At 34.0% G+C, this 16,811-nt stretch overlaps 1 protein-coding gene across 1 annotated transcript; it reads left to right on the forward strand.

Annotated features, from left to right (window-relative positions):
* Positions 1 to 6,305: 6,305 nt before the first annotated feature.
* On the forward strand, positions 6,306 to 7,232 carry LOC125399503 (olfactory receptor 4P4-like). The gene has a single exon (XM_048432922.3). It carries the CDS (start codon positions 6,306 to 6,308, stop codon positions 7,230 to 7,232), a length of 927 nt encoding a protein of 308 aa, XP_048288879.3.
* The last annotated feature ends 9,579 nt before the right edge of the window (positions 7,233 to 16,811 follow it).

Consider the following 16,811-nt stretch of genomic DNA (forward strand, 5'->3'; position numbering starts at 1 on the left):
ATCTGAAGCCTTGTTGTCATCAGATGGCCACATGACTGCCAGAAGCATTCTAATCTGAGGATCCATTACTTCTAGCAAGAGCCAGAATGACATCTAGGCATTAGCTGTTGCGAAGAGCCATGTCTGTGTTGGTTCCCTTCTGCTCAGCCCCCAAATAACCACACAAAACTATAGTATTTTAATACTGCTTGTCCCATTAGCTCTAGCTTCTTATTGGCTAACACTTATATCTAAACTTAACACATTTCTAGTTATCTGTGCATTGCCACATGGCGTGGCTTACCAGGAAAAGTTCTGGCGTCTGTCTCTGGTGGGGCTACATGACTTCTTTCTCATTCCACCTTCTTTCTCCCAGCATTTAGCTTAGTTTTCCTCACCTAACTAAGTTCTGCCCTGCTATAGGTCCAAAGCAGTTTCTTTATTCATTAATGGTAATCACAGCATACAGAGGGAAATCCAACATCAGGGAAAGTCCAAAGCCATCCCTACTATATCTAGGTTGAGCAAATTATCCAACTTCAGAGAATGGGTTCCACAAAATCCAGTATAAGCAGTAGGGATAAATCCTGGTGCTACAGCTCTTGGCATTCTGTCTGCCTGCCAACCCTACCTATCCTTTCTCTCTGCCTAGCTATTGACTATTCAGTTTTTTCTAAGTTCAATCTAGTGACACAGGTAGACAAGGTGAAACAAATGCAGCACAGGTTCACATAATTTAAAAAATGCAGCATAAATAAACGTAACACATCTTTACACAGTTACAGCAATATTCTCCACCATAAACAAAAGTAACACACTACTCCCCAGTTAAAATAATACTCCACAATAGGTTGTGAACTTCAACGTGGGTGCTGGGAATTAGACCTGCATCTTCTCCAAGAACAACCCTTAACCACTGAGTCATCTTTCCCTCATTATAGAGACCTTCTTTATTGCCTATCTAACATAACTTCTGTACATACAGTGAAGCAAGAGTCGCCATGCTTGCTGCCGCATACCTGCTGCAGACTGTACACTATACCATTTGAAGGATTTTGCAATAAAGATGCAACTAAGACTGATTATGCAACTCCAAAAGGCATTTTGATTGAAGAAAATACTTTCATGAGGAAAAGATGGAAATGTGTGTAGTAAATGGAAATATTGGTGAGAGGAAATGAGCGCTGTAACCTAATGAACTATTTCACATCTCCTGTGTTGTCATTAACAGCTTCCTCTACTTTGAAAGAGAAAATTTTTTCACATCTGGACAAGACTGTTGCCTATGAGAAGAACCTACCATTAAGCAGTGTTTGCTTTCCTCACAAGGATCTTCCTACACCAATTTTTACCTCCAACAGCAACTCAGTGAAACCTTAGAAAATCCTGGCTAAGAAAGTACCGACTTACCTTACAAAGGTTTTAGACATATCAGGGAATAAGAGGAATTAGCTAGTAGGCGCAAGAGTGGCCGTGATGGGAACTTCACCATGAGAGTGAGTACTGAAGGTTTTAATAATGGTTGTTAGAATACAAATCCAGAGAGTAACAAATCATTTCACATGAGACACCTATTCATGACTTAAAAATGGATATTACTGTGATTTGGTTGCTTCCCCCTAAAAAAAAAAATACAATGAATCCTGATTCCCTGTTCCTTACTCAACTTTATTTAGATATAATGTCCTTACAGAGATAACAATGCTAAAACAATCTTAAGGTGAACCCTTATATAAATAAAAAGTTAGGAATAAAGATAAGCACATAGAAAGGGATGTGATATGCAAATGATGACAGATTGAAATGATGCTTTTAAAACCAAAGAACTTCTACATGTGCCAATAAGTTTCCCAGCTCTAGGAGATGCATACAAGGATTTTCCTCAGAGTTCTGTTCAGTAACCTATTCGATTGGTAGTGTGATCCCAAACTTTAGTATTCGGAATTTTGAGAAAAAAAAACAAACTATTATTACCTAAGATAATGGTAATTAAGGACACCCAAGGAAACTCATCATAGATATTGTTTTGAGTCCTTAAGAATGGAGTACTACACAGTGCTTAAAAAAATAGTATCTTGAAATTTGCAAGCAGAAGGATGGATCTAGATAAAAACATTTGAGTGAGTGTCAGAAAGACAAATATCATATGTACTCACGCATAAGTGGCTTTTAGACATAAAGCAAAGAAAAACCAGCCTACAGTCTGCAACTCTAGAGAATCTAGACAGCAAAGAGGACTCTAAGAGAGACATAAGTAGTTTTAAATAGGAAGGAGAAAAAAACAAATTTTCCTGAGTAAACTGGAATTTGTGGGTCATGGAAGAGGAGAGGAAGGGAGAGGAGAGGAAAAAATGGAAGTGGAGAAAAATTTACAGTCCAATAAAAACAATAAAAGAGAGAAAAAGGAAAAGAATAAAGACTCATTTTCCCTTAAAATAAATCATGTGTTATGGTGCATCATATATCTAAATTTAAAATATTGCTAAAGGTACACTTTTAAATCTAAACACAGATTGTTAAAATTACTTGAGTTTAATTTCTCCAGGTTATTTCAGAAATTTCATTGGGGATTACCAGTGGGGTTTTGTCCAAATCCCTCCAGTGCCCTTAAATTCTCTTCTACTGAATTGAAGCTTCTCTAAAAGCTTTGAGCTTTGCAGGGCTGGACTTCGAATTTCATCACCATGGACAAGGAAGGAAGACAAGGGGGTTCAGAGTCCAAAGCATTTCAAATTTTTTACATAAATCTGATGTGCTTCTCATTCTTGTTCTGAGTCCTGACAGGGTAAGTTTTAATGACACTCAAATACATTGTCATGAATTTATGAATCATAGATATTATTTCAAATGCTGAAAGGAACTGGTCAACACCAAAATTGTAACCATTGCCATTTTGCTTTCTATTTTTCATCCTTTCTTCTTTCCTTTGCTTTTTAAAAATCCCTGAGTCTAAAAAAAGTCATAGGCTAATCTATTCTTATTTTCTTGTTTTCCAGTAGAATTGTAATCTTTATTAACTTTACATTCTGAAAAAAGAACTGTGTGTCAGCTGCTTTTGATAACCTTAAATGACCTTCATTTGTATATCAGCTGCATATTTCAATCATTTGCAAGAAAATTTGAAGGATATATTCCAACAGAAAATCCACCATTGGAGTACTTTATTGAAAGCATAATTTTAAATTTGGTACTGATAAAGGCTGGAATAGGATATTAAAGAAAGAGGAAAATAGAAAAGTGATGGTAAACTAAAAGACATAGAAATAGTATAAAGAAATCAAAGAAAACTAAACAAATATATATATATATATATAATAAATCCTAGAAAACTTTAAATAATCAAATAAATAATCTTAATACAAAAAAGATTGTCAATTTTTGCAATTATTTGGTCTGATTATTCCACTGTATACCCGGGGTAATCTTTTGCAGGCATTAGATTCATGTTTCTTGTGTAAAATTTTTTCCGATTTTAGTTCCTTCATTCATGATACCAGTTCTTCTCATGTACTCTGTGTTCTTATTAATACAATACTTTTACTAAATAGGTATTGGTCAAAATAGTTTACAACATCTATAGAAATCCATATTTTTGGAAGGATTAAAATCGTGGAAGAAAATATATCCTCAGGGCTTTCCTTGTCTTACAAATTCCTGAGAAATGTGGAGATTTTTTTTCATTTAAAAATAAGACAAATAAAGAAGATGTAGTTTGATGAAAAGAAAATAATGACAAAGTATTTAATCTTTAGCTTGCTCTTATAATATATTAGCAATATATGTGTACATTTCATTGTTTATTGTGGATATTTCTGTTTTGCATAAGAAACCCATGTGGTAAAAAATATTAGATAGTATAATTTTATATGAGAAAAGTCAAAGCTCAGAGTTTTATGAGATATGAAAAGAGGAAGAGATGACCAAAGCCAGTTTTTTACAGTTTGACGAGCACAATCGCTGTGATGGACTGCTTTCAAGTGGAAACAACAAAAGACTGAAATTGAATCTTAAGAGAAAATTGGTAAAGCCTATTTCCTAATAGAATAATTTATGCAAGAGAAATCCAACATATTGTGAAACTCTGCAGTTGATTAGCTTCCCCTTTTCCATTCCTTTTGACATACACATTGTCAGCTTTAGATCTAAGATATCGTGAGTTTTATTCGAATCCTAATAGACATTTAAAAGAACAAGGGGATTTAGGTTTTGTGTAAATGCGTGTGTTGACTAAACGTGTTCCTTATTTCCTTATGTGGACTATTTCTTTGGATGTCCATACCCCAGAGAGGAGAGTATTTACTTTCACATCATGTGTGACAATTTGTGGATTCTAATGTTTAAGGTTTTTCTCTACGACTGCATTACCTTAGTAAAGGAGGAAATGAAGTATAAAATAATAAAGAAGCTTCTGTAGAATTTTAATGAGAGATCTATGATTTCTTCTTTATTGATCTAAATTCCATCTGATACATAATGAATTTTTCCAAAATCATATTAAAATAATGGGCTTAAGTTCTTAATTAAAGATATAAGGAAAATCTTTTTGGTAAGGAAATAAACATATTTTGTAGTTATAATATCTTTTGATAATCATCTTTTTTATTCTTGAAATATAGCCATGCCTCTTTACTCCTTTTTTAATTCATTTATAAGCACTTAGGTACTCTTGGTTCATAGTTGGGTGTGCTTTTTGCACAAACTCATTATCTTTGGGCCATCTTTGTAGTTTTATGCCTACGATATGAGGTTCTCCTTACTCTCGTTCCTAACCAGTTAAACTATTGAAGTTTCTACTTTGTATTCCATAGTAAGAAAGTAGCATACACTACTTTTGCTTTGTTACTACTATGTAGTAAATATTTTTCCATTTTCAAATTTTCATTAAATTGTAATGAATATTTTTTCAGTGTTTAGTGGGGGGTACTTTTAACAGGGTAATTTAAACTTTTTCCCTTATCAATCATTAAATTTTGGCTTAAAGTATACTAAGTTATACATACATAATGCCGACAACTCAGAATAATATAACATTGTTGATTAATTTGCTTTTCCCTGATTTTAATTTTGTAACTGGATTTTTTCTCATGTGACACTTTCAGAGATTTTGGGGATAATTATACAAGAGTGTCTTAACTTGAGATCAATGGGTAGAATTTCAATCAATCTATAAAATGTTATTCACAATTCTCTTTCGGTGTCAAATGTACTTTTTCTGGTGCTTTTTCTCAGAAGATGTACAATGCAAAAAGAACTGATTTCTTCCTTTTCTAATTTTTTGTAACAGAGTGATATGCCATTCATGAATAAGATGATTAATTTATTTACTTTTAAAAAGCTGTCTTGAATTGAGCAATTATGTGATACATTATAGAGTGGGTTACAATTTAAAAATAAATAAGAAAGCAATCAAAATATTTTACAGTTTCATTTTTCCCTGAGAAATTTTAGGATTTGTCATTACGCACAAGCATAGTGTCTTGTAAAGTAAAACATGTAGTTTAATTTAGCCAGGCAAGTTGTTGAAAAAATGTGACATAAGGAGAGGTCTTTGGATATACTCTGTGTCCCTGCAGGTGTTAACTTCCAAGGTGATGCCTGAATATGAGAAACTGATGACAACAACAAGAACCTCCTGAACAGATTTAAAACTAAACTGGAAAATGAGGTGACAACTATGAAATCATAGTCATTCTGGAACCTGTAAAGAATCTACCCTCTTCTCCAAAATTTTCCATTCTTTATCACCTTCATTACTAGATTTTTAAGATTAGTTCTAGTAGCACTCTTGAGATTCCTGTAAAGAGATTCAATAATGTGACATAGTGAGTCCATTGAAGTACAGTGCTAGCAGACATTTTCAAAATTCAATTACTTTAATCAATATGATGTACTGAGAATAACAATAACCTCATTTTCAAATTAAAACATAATTCTATATATGTTTATATATACCTATAATATAAACATTTATCAAACCAGTAGAGTGTACTTGCATCTTGATTTTGAACTTAGATATGTGTTTAATTTTTAAAATACTTACCTAGTTCTTCATAATAATTTTAAGATTTTTGAATTCCTCTAAGAACTACAATAAATTTATTACTTAAAGTATCAGTCTATGCATCTGTTTTCATGAGTGAACTGTACTACACTTCAAAGTATTCTATTTATCTTTGTCATTGTTCTATCTAAAGTAAGAATTGTCTTTAACATTTAATGTATATACTTATTGGTTAAAATGACTTTGAAAATAAACAAAAGTTCCTGAAAGACCAAGTCTTTAGCCCAGCATTCTTGCCATATAAATAATCAAGCAAGTAGAAGCAATGGGATATGTAAACCTCACAGAATTTATCTTACTGGGACTTTTCCATAATGAGGATATCAAGGCCATGTGTTCTGTGTTGTTCTTGCTTTGTTATCTAGCAATTCTCTGCGGAAACCTGGTGGTTCTTCTCACAATAAGGGGCAGCCAACTTAGTGAGCATCCAATGTACTTTTTTCTCAGCTACCTTTCCCTCATGGATGTGTGTTTCACTTCCACAGTGGCCCCTAAATTGATTATAGACTTATTGGTACAGTGCAATGCAATATCCTACAATGGCTGCATAGTCCAGATGTTTTCTGCCCACTTCTTTGGTGCCACTGAGATATTTATCTTGGTGGTTATGGCCTATGATCGCTATGTAGCCATTTGCAGACCCCTTTACTACATGGTCACCCTGAACAGACCAGTGTGCTACGTTCTTGTGACCGTCTCAGTTACTGGTGCTTTTATGCACTCACTTATGCATGTACTGATTGTTATCAGACTTCCCTTCTGTGGTGCCAATGAGATAGACCACTACTTCTGTGACATATTCCCCCTGCTGAAACTGGCCTGCACTGACACAAGACTCCTCATTATTATAGTCATTACCACAACAGGGCTGTTGTCTATTTTGACCTTTGTTGCCTTGGTCATTTCTTACATCATCATTTTGTCCACAGTGAGGATGTGCTCATCCAGGGGCCGCCGGAAAGCTCTTTCTACATGTGGCTCACATATTACAGTTGTATTCATGTTCTTCTTGCCGCTCATCTTTACCTATGTCCCAATGGGTGATCTTGTTGGGGATGACAAGGTGTTTGCTCTATTTTACACTGTGATTGCCCCTTTGTTCAACCCTCTTATCTACACACTGAGGAATACAGATATGAAGAATGCCATGAGGAAAGTGTGGTGCCAAGAAAAACTGTCTGAAGGAAAGTGAAATTTCTTCTGGTGGAGCCTTTTGCTCAGTTTTGCTCTATGTATAGAATTACTGTGAACAATACAAAAAAATACCTAGATGGATAAAAGATACAAGTCATGAAGAGAAAAACTTCTAACCACAGAGACCATATGTATGGATGAATTAATTACAAGTCTTTTCTATTTTGATTCAATAGAACTTATTTTGTCTTATTAAGTAGAACAATTATATAATTTGGCAATTTTCACTCTACGTTGGGATACTGATATTTTGTCTGAGATAGCTGTCATAAAGAAGTGCTAATCACATGCTTTTTCATGCTCCCACTACAATTAACAAAATAAATATAGGAAAAGAACCAAAACACTGTATTTGTCTTGTCACTTGGTATTATCCTCGTATACATCACGTTTCACAAACATGTTGGTAAAACATTAATATGTTATTAGGAGACAGAATCTTAAAAAAAATCCTCTACAATGGCTCTCACACTCTTTCCCCTCTCTTCTTCATTTCTGCCTGAGCCTTAGTTATATCCATTGAGACCAGGCTCCACACCTTTGAATTTTGATTGGTAGATGTTTTTTATAGTCGTATCTTTCTTTTTTAAAGAGAAGTTTCCTTGATGAGAGGTTAGGATGACACTTGATGACTGTGGACGACATAAGGACAAAAGATTATACTGCTTTTAGGGATTGTTCTGGTTTAGTTAATCAGTAGTTGTAGATTCCTCTCCAACAACCATGACTTCTCTAGCATTGAGAGATAGCTAATCATCCACAGACATGATTTCTCTCTAGTTGAATGAGTATTCAGTTCAATTAGGGAGCTTTTAGTTACTATCAATATATATGTGCCACTATTTCACCCTTAGCGCTATCATGTCATGCTGGTTATCAGTGTGGTTTATAAGTGTCATAGCTGAGAAAAGCTTTTTTGCCTTTATCCTTTGGAAGTGGGATAGGTGATATTATCCACCAAAGAACATAGCAATTGGTTGTCTAGAGCCAAATGGTCAACTGTGAAAACATACTAAAAGTAACATTATATCAGCCACGTGATGGTGGTGCATGCCTTTACTCTCAGCACTCAGGAAGCAGAGGTAGACGGGTTTCTGTGAGTTTGAGCCTAGCCTGGTCTACAAGAGCTAGTTCTAGTACAGGCTTCAAATCTACAGAGAAACCCTGTCTCAAAAAAGTAACATTATATAAATAGAACAGTTTATAATAGTAATATATATTTATTGCTATATATGTGTACACCCATAAGTATAATTTATGTATCACAACATGAATATATGTATAAGTGAGTGAATGTGTGTGTGAAACAACAATCAATGCCAAAGAGATAATGTATTTGAAGAAAACCAAGAAAGAGGATATGAGAGTTTTGGAGGGAGAAAATAGATGGGAGAAATGCAATTGTAATATAATCTCACAAAACCCTGTTTTTATGAATTTAGACTCTTTAAACAATTGTTTCTAAAATATTTAAGTGAACTGTAAATATACTTTGAATCCTAGTGTGTTATTTTAATTAGGACTTTCATATTAAGAATGAATGCATCTCATTTATTTATTGCTCATGGGTAAGTTGATGAATAGGAATTTCCAACATTCAACCCCTCTAATGAAACATGAATTTGAAGGACTATCAATATACAAGTCTGCCTCATGAGAACAATTAAAGTACATGGAAGATAACTGCCTACATGATTAACATAAGCATACAAAAATAAGTATAGCTAAAGTTAAGACAAATTCCATCTTGTCTTTAACATCCTTTTCCTAACCCTGGCACAGAAAAAGGCACCTGCCAGTGTCTGTAGATGAGGGAGGTAAGCACACTATTTTGCCCAGGAGAAGCAATATTTAACAGTATAAAATTCAGGATGGGTAGCTTTACTCTGTGTATTAAACTAGCCCTGGGATCCAGAGCCTAGTCATAGGGCTAGAACTACTAACTCAACTTCTTTTATAGTTTGGGCCAGTAAAGTTTCTCAAAGGCTTATAAGTTACAGATTGATCCTCACCCATTGATACTATTGGGAGATCAAAAATGTAGGAAATGGAACATGCAAGTACGCATGTGAAAAATATGCTGATATTTGCAACTCCTTTCTTTCATTTTGATTCTTGGCTATCATGAAGTGATCATCTCTGTTAAACTATGCATTTTATACCTGAATATTCTGCCTCACCACAGTCTGAAATATTATGTGTCAAATGACAACAGGTTGAAGCCTCTGAAACTAAGAGCCCAAATGAATGTTCTTACTTATATTACATTAGTACATGTTATATAGATGTATATTTTATATATGGAAAACTTCATAGAAATAGGTATATATATATATATATATATATATATATATATATATATATATATAAATGATTTACATAACAGAAAGTTTACCAACCCAGCTTCTAAACACAGTCAAACAGGAACAAGAATTAAGCTGTGTACTTGTGCTCATAGACTGTGCTTCTAAGATTTCTCTGGTACCAAAAATGCTTTCACTGTATTGATCTAACCTTGCCTTATGGTACTAGTCTTTAGTCTCATTCAGTCACCAAGATTGACCACCAGTCTTAGTAACCAGAGCATTTCCATTGAACTTGCCCAGACTCTAGAGCTATACATTTTAGGATAGAATGTATAGACTGAGCTTGTCAGCCCTCTGTAGTGCTAGACAAGATATCAAAAATGGAAGTCTGTGTGACCATTTTTCTCTAGTTAGAAACAGTCAGAAAATAGTCAAAATCTTTTTTTTCTTTATTGTTGGCATCATGTTCCATTGAGTGTTAATGGATTTCTACTTGGCCATTGCTCATTTTAAATTAAATGTTGATATATATCCTTATGTACATAAACATAACCTTCTCAATCTGTATAATGCTTTCAGGGCTGACCATTAGGTAACTAATTCTCCTTCCATGGGGAAGATTATCTCTCCTATTCTCAGCATTTCTTAGTTTCCTGTAGCTCTTTCTGTAGAATTGAGGCTTCGTGAACTTTCGGGGACTCCCTGTGCAAATTAGCATATGTATCCTGACTGTTATTGTTCTTATTATCTCATGTTTAGTCAGTCATGCTGCTCAGGCTTCATTGGGGTAGATTCTGATATTACTAGGAGACACGATAGTATAGCAAACTCCATGGTCTTATGGCACTTACAATCTTTCTGACCAGGGTTGCAAACCTGATGATTGATCCCTGAACCTTAGTTTCAGGAGATTTAATGTATAAAACTCATATTAGGCAATAAAATATTTTTCAGAAGCCTTTATTAGAGCCTCATTAAAATAAGTCTCCTAGTCTCCTTATACAGTTCAGAAGGGATAATAGTATGTTTAAGCCCAGCTTCCAGTTCTATCAATTTCTCTCTCTCTCTCTCTCTCTCTCTCTCTCTCTCTCTCTCTCTCTCCCTCGTGTGTATGTGTGTGTGTCTGTATGTGTGAGTGTGTGCATGATGTCCAAATGTACCAGTCACAAGCTTCAAGGGTATACTTTTTTCTTCTGCCAATAACCAGTATCATGCTGAGACACAAGGGTAGGTATCTACCATCCAGTCCCCCAAGCTGACCACAGTGAGTACAGACGCAAATTGGGTGGTGCATTCCTGAATGACAGTGATCAAGACTACTCAGAGAAGGGCTTCTTGCATTGTGACCATCTGCAACAGTATTTATTTTCTAAATGGTCATGCCTTTTGATGGATACATTATATCATTAAACATCTACTAGTGGACCAGAGAGTATATTTCATCTTTCTAAAAGCACCATGTGAGTCATCACTTCAAATTCTTTTTAAAAAATTTCATCTTGTACTTGTATTAACCCAGCTTTCTTTTTCAATGTCTTAAGTTTTGTACTTTTCATTTTTAATGAAGTATTTTTATTTTAATTTATTTGTATATGTATTGGTGTGTATATAGATATGTGAACATTAGTACACGTCGCCACAGAGTTCATAAGAGGATGTCAAGTCCCCTGGAGATAGAGTAAAACACAGAGAACCACCTGTTGTGAAAGTTGAAACTGAGCTCAACTTCTCTGCAATAGCAGTTTGCACTTTTAACTACTGAGCCACCTTTCTGTAACACTAGTAATCCAATTTTCAAAGTATAATTTATATTTACCTTAAATTGCTGCTCTGGATTACAACATTCTATATCTTACATTATTGGTACTTTAAAATGCATTCACACTAATTGGTTAAAAGCTTTAATATTTAGTCCATGTTGTCCATGCATACTCTATAGTAAAGTCATCTGAGTGACTTTCATGACTACATACTAGATTTACTATATCTCTTATAATTCAAGACAAATGTTGAAGCTATCCTATCCAATGAAAAAAACAAATTAAACCCATGAAATATATTTTAATGAAATTATATAACTATTATTCACCAATATAATTTTTACAGGTCTTCCTAAGACAAAATTTCTTTTTCAGAGAGGAGGATTTACTGGTCTCTAATTATTCTTGAAGTATGTTTGTGAACATCAGGGTAAAATGTAATGTTAATCTGAAAGCACAAATTGCAAGATTTTGGAGACTGTAGGAAAGAGAGTTTATGCTCTCAAAATAAGAATTTCTGTCTAGGTCACATATATTATCATTACAGAACAAAAATTTAATTTATAGCAAGTAAGGTAAACATTACTAAAAACACTCAGTCATTACATAGCAAGTAATTTATTTCCTTGATGTTTTAAAAAATAAATTTTTATTTGATTTGCTGACTCAGGTTTGTAAAAGGACACTTAATAATTTGCTGTATTGTGAATATAAAATTTCTCACACAGGCTTTTGTTTTTGAAAAGTTATTCTACAGGGTCCTATAGAAAGAACATTGCCCCTATAACAGCTGGAGGTTATTCTAGAAGACGACATCTTCTCTCCCAACAAAGTTTGTCCTCAGGGTTAGGAACATCAATTAGGGATTGATTATAACTGATATAGAGGTTGGAGTAGAAGTCAAAATTATGTAGGTTCAGGAATTTCTTTTGGAAAAAAGATAGGAATTTGAAGAGGATAATAGGTAGATTAGTGTGAGTTTACTCACACTAAAAATAATAGTGAGAAATAGAATGAATACTTGTGAGCTTTTTTATATAGACAATTTACATTGCTATTGATTCTTGTATATTTTACAAATTCAAATTATATTGTTATATTGAATATGTTCCTATTTCTGTTTACAATGGTTGTAGACTTATGCAGTTATTTTGTCATATTTTATACATTTAAGTTTCTACCACTGTTTAAGACATTTTATATTGATACAATTTTAGGACATATTTATCATATTGAACTATACATTTCTACCTCTGATCAAAATACTTATGCATTGTTTATGTTTTGAGGTCATTGTCCTCATTTGTTTAACGATTGTCTAATATTATAATGTGAAACCTTAGTCCTTAAGCTATATAGTATTAAGAACAATAGGTCAGTAGTCATCCATGTTTATCATACTTATAGTTAGACTAATTGGGTTCTCTAGATACATAGAGAATGTATTCCACATAGATAGGCAATCTTCAACCTCTCAAAGAATGTAGTATATGGCATTTAAGTAACTTAGTGTTCCGATGACTTGAGACACAGTTGCTCCTGATGAATGTCTATATTCCAGCACTTGGTAGAGAGTGTCAGTTGATCTCTATGAGTTCAAGGCCGACCTGATCCACAAAGCAATTTCCAGTATATCCAGGACTGTTTCCTGTCTTGGAAAAAAAAGAAGAAGAAGAAAAGAGAGGTTTCCTGTGTTTTTTATAAATGGAAAGATAGAGAGGAGGCAGGAGTCTTAAATGGACTTAGCAGGCAAATTTCCTTGCCCCCAGAACCCAAAGTCCTGAGTTCAGATCCATCATGGCAGATTTTGCTTCTGTGAAGAATGCACTTATATCATGGAGTTTTGCACTAAATTTTCTTAGACTGGAAGACAAAGGAAAGTTTTAGGAAAAATTCTGCATACCATCTGCCAAAATGATATGTGACACTGGGGGTATGAACTCTAAGCTTCACTGGTTATCAAAAGATTTTTGAAATTATAATAGTAGTAGGTTTGTTACAAGGAAATGTTGTTGGCCCAAGAGACAGAACCAGTGTGGAACAAAAGAAAAGGACTTGGCAATGCAGACATTCAAGGCCATTGACACAAGCATCATCACAAATATATTGCTACATTTTGAAAGAAAGGTATAGGATTTTGGTTTTGTTAAGTTTCACTTTTGTTTTGTTGTAATCGTTTTTTCTAAAAATCCTGTTTCTTCTTTTTGTAATAAAAGGTTTATTCTGTGCATTATATACATTGAAGAATATTAAAGGTGGGCTAAATAATTTTTTGTGTGTCAAGATGACAATAAACCTCTGTGATTAGAAATAACTTGCTATACTTTGAGTGAGAAACATCCGTGTAATATCTTGTTTAAATTATTGTTTCCTATCACCTACCAGATGGCTCATGGTTATTTCAGTTTCAGTGCCTCCTTCACAGGCACTGCGGATATATGATGCACAGGTATATAAGAAGATAAAACACCCATACACATAAAAAATAAAAACACATGAAATATTATTTTTCTCAATTTTTAGTTTAATGTGCATCCCAAATTAGTCTGTCTAACTATAACTGCATACCATTCTGAAAGAACTGCAGCCAGCCTAAGCATGGTGAACATTATACATGGCTATGAGTTGAAATGTGAAATTATGATAGAGATAAAGAAGACAAATAGGTACATGCATGATGAACAGGTGAGTAGAAGATGATAGATGAACCATTTGTTCTCTGAAGATTTTAAAATATATGACATATTACTATATGACCTAGCATCATAGTGATGTGCAATAGATCTAAAGTCATTCATTGTGTCTAACAATGTCCTCTTACCTACAAATAAACACCATTCCCTGACCTTTACAAATCATGAATCTATGATGTCTCTGTTCTATAGTCTTATGTTTCAAGTATAACTGAGATCACATGGTGTCTATCTTATGTCAAGCTTATTTCAGTCAACACAATGTCCCCATCTTTGTTCCCATTAACAAAGTCTCAGTTATACTAAAATCTATGACAGATTCACAGCAGAGTGATAGTTTCTAAAACACTGGGATGTAGCAGACAGGTGTTGGTCAGGGGACAAACATAGACCTGAGTAACAACTTGAGATTTATTATACAATTGTTACCTATAGATAACAATAGCAACATACTGCATTTCAAAAGTGTCAGAGCACATTTTAAATATAATTACCACAAAATACATAAGCTGATGAATCAGTTAAACATTTTAGTGTAATCATATCTACCTTTCTATCATCTTGCTTTTTATGTATCTACATAAACATTTATCATCTTTTTCTTCCATCATCCATCCTAATATCACCTAACTCAAAACTATATGTAATTTTAACTTTTTATAAATTAAAGACCTTTAGTAGAATATTACAAAATGAGACAGAAACTTTTATATGTATTTTACTCTATTTCACATATTGATAAAGTTAGGATCTTAACTCACCTAGCTGTAAATTGACATAAGAATTCAGAGAATTTGCAGCAGATATGCATTTCAGTGACTTCCATTAGATTCTCCCTAGAATTTTAGAAAGTCACCTACCTCAGTCCAGATTCATTGTGTGTGTTACAAAGTCCATTTTCACAAAGGATTTTGATAGCATGACTTTTTCCTTTGCACTCCCAGGAGTATTTTACATTAATGATGCTATATACAGGAGTCTAGGGGAAGTCATTTTGTAATAAGTCCCCATCCTCTCAATTAAGAAATATAAGACAGATAAATTGATTTTTTTTATCTTCTCATACTATGGAAAAGCTGATGGTATATACTTATAATTAAAGGTATTAATGGAGAAAGCTAGAAACTAAACCTGAAAGTCATATCCTATCTATATTTGTCATCTTATTACCATTCACAAGAATAGCTCTACAACAATCATGAAAGTGTCCAAATTTCTTCAACATGTTGATTTTAATCCCCTTGAATAAACCAAAAATTTCTGTACTCATGAGTGAGGTTGCTAGATGAGATGGCAATTCTGTTTATAAGTTTTAGAAGGTCTGTAGTGTTTTTTATAGAGACTGTACTGGCTACATAGTTTCTTTGCACATGGATAAAAAACAAAATGATAAATTAGAAAAATCAATAAATAGGAATCATAATTAAATTTTGACAATGCAGTATATTTAATATAAGATTATAATCTGAAAAGCTGCATATGAATATATATTCATATGTTTATAAGCAGTTGGTATTTTTACAAACTACTTTAAAATATAACTCTATTTAAAATTTGTACTAATCAAAAGAAAAATTCTTTAAATATTAGCATATATGCCTTAGTAACTTAATAATTCAACTAAATCCATCAAAGATTCAAATTTTTATTTGTCTTATTGGTCTAAATTTTGAGAGTTATTAGGTAGAAAAGCATGATTCTATAGAGAAATTCATCACTCATATTTTTCTTTGTAATGTTGCTGTAATTTCACATTACATAAAAGATATCATCTTACCAACTTAAAGCACACAATTCATTATTATGTTCACTCACACTGTTAGTAATTATTAGGCCCCACATCTTTTCCCTTGATCGATTCCTACATTCTGAGGCTGACTATGAAGGTCAAACTATCAGAATATTAAAGTCCAGAATATTAAAGTCCTTTTTGGTTCACTAAATCTGCATGCCACCCAATCACAACCACTTCCTAGCCCATTCTAACACAGAACTCTTCTTTTTCTCTTAAAAATTACAGCTGCTATGTCATTTGCTGTTGTTTTTCTGCCCGAGTCACATTATTCCCAGAAAGCTAGGAACCCTCAAAGATGACCCTGGAGATTAAATCAACAGGCAAAAGCCAAGAGCCTTTACTCAAGCTTGAGTTTGGAGATCCTCCATGTGTCTGATGCAGCACTATGATCAGCAAGTGCTGAGCTTGGGCAGGGTAGGGTTTTCATCATAGTAGAGGTTGGGGGTGAAGGGATTTCCAGAGTTCAAGACCCTGTTTGGCTATTTGTTAGGGTGTTCTAACAAAAGGGGAATAGGTGTGTGCTGGACTCAGGGATGCCTAGTGATCTTATCTAATCTTATCTAATGGTTGGAATGCTCAGAGTATCTTGTACTTTCCCTTAGATACTGACCAGGCCCTGAGTGGTGTCAGTTTATGTCTTTTTCCTGGAACCTGGTGTTTCCTGCCAGTAAACTGAAAATCAGGACTAGTCCCTTGACTGGCTTTTATCAGTAGGGGTGAACAAGCTGTTCTGGGCCTCATAAGTCACAAAGCAGCTACTTTTAACACTGCTTCCTTGTTTAACAAGTAATCTCTGAGAATAAAGGTGTTTAGGTGTGGTTTATGCCTTATCCAGAAATTCCCATTATGTGTGGGGTCTCCTTCACTCAAAAAAGCTGAAAACCTATAGCATCTTGCACCTGCAGGCAGATCAGCAGGTTGAAGAGTGTCATTTTCTGGTTGCTCAGTGTTTTAAACTTCTTCTTGGCAGTCATAGTGGTTTCTGTTTCTTCCATACAGCAGGACTTTTCATAGTACTTCCAG

The sequence above is a fragment of the Myodes glareolus genome, chromosome 3 (assembly GCF_982192425.1).
Source record: "Myodes glareolus chromosome 3, mMyoGla1.1, whole genome shotgun sequence".
Classification (NCBI taxonomy): domain Eukaryota; kingdom Metazoa; phylum Chordata; class Mammalia; order Rodentia; family Cricetidae; genus Myodes; species Myodes glareolus.

What these genes read in the sequence shown, in the direction of transcription:
- LOC125399503 (XM_048432922.3), top strand. Translation starts at nt 6,306, where the DNA reads ATGGGATATGTAAACCTCACAGAATTTATCTTACTGGGACTTTTCCAT.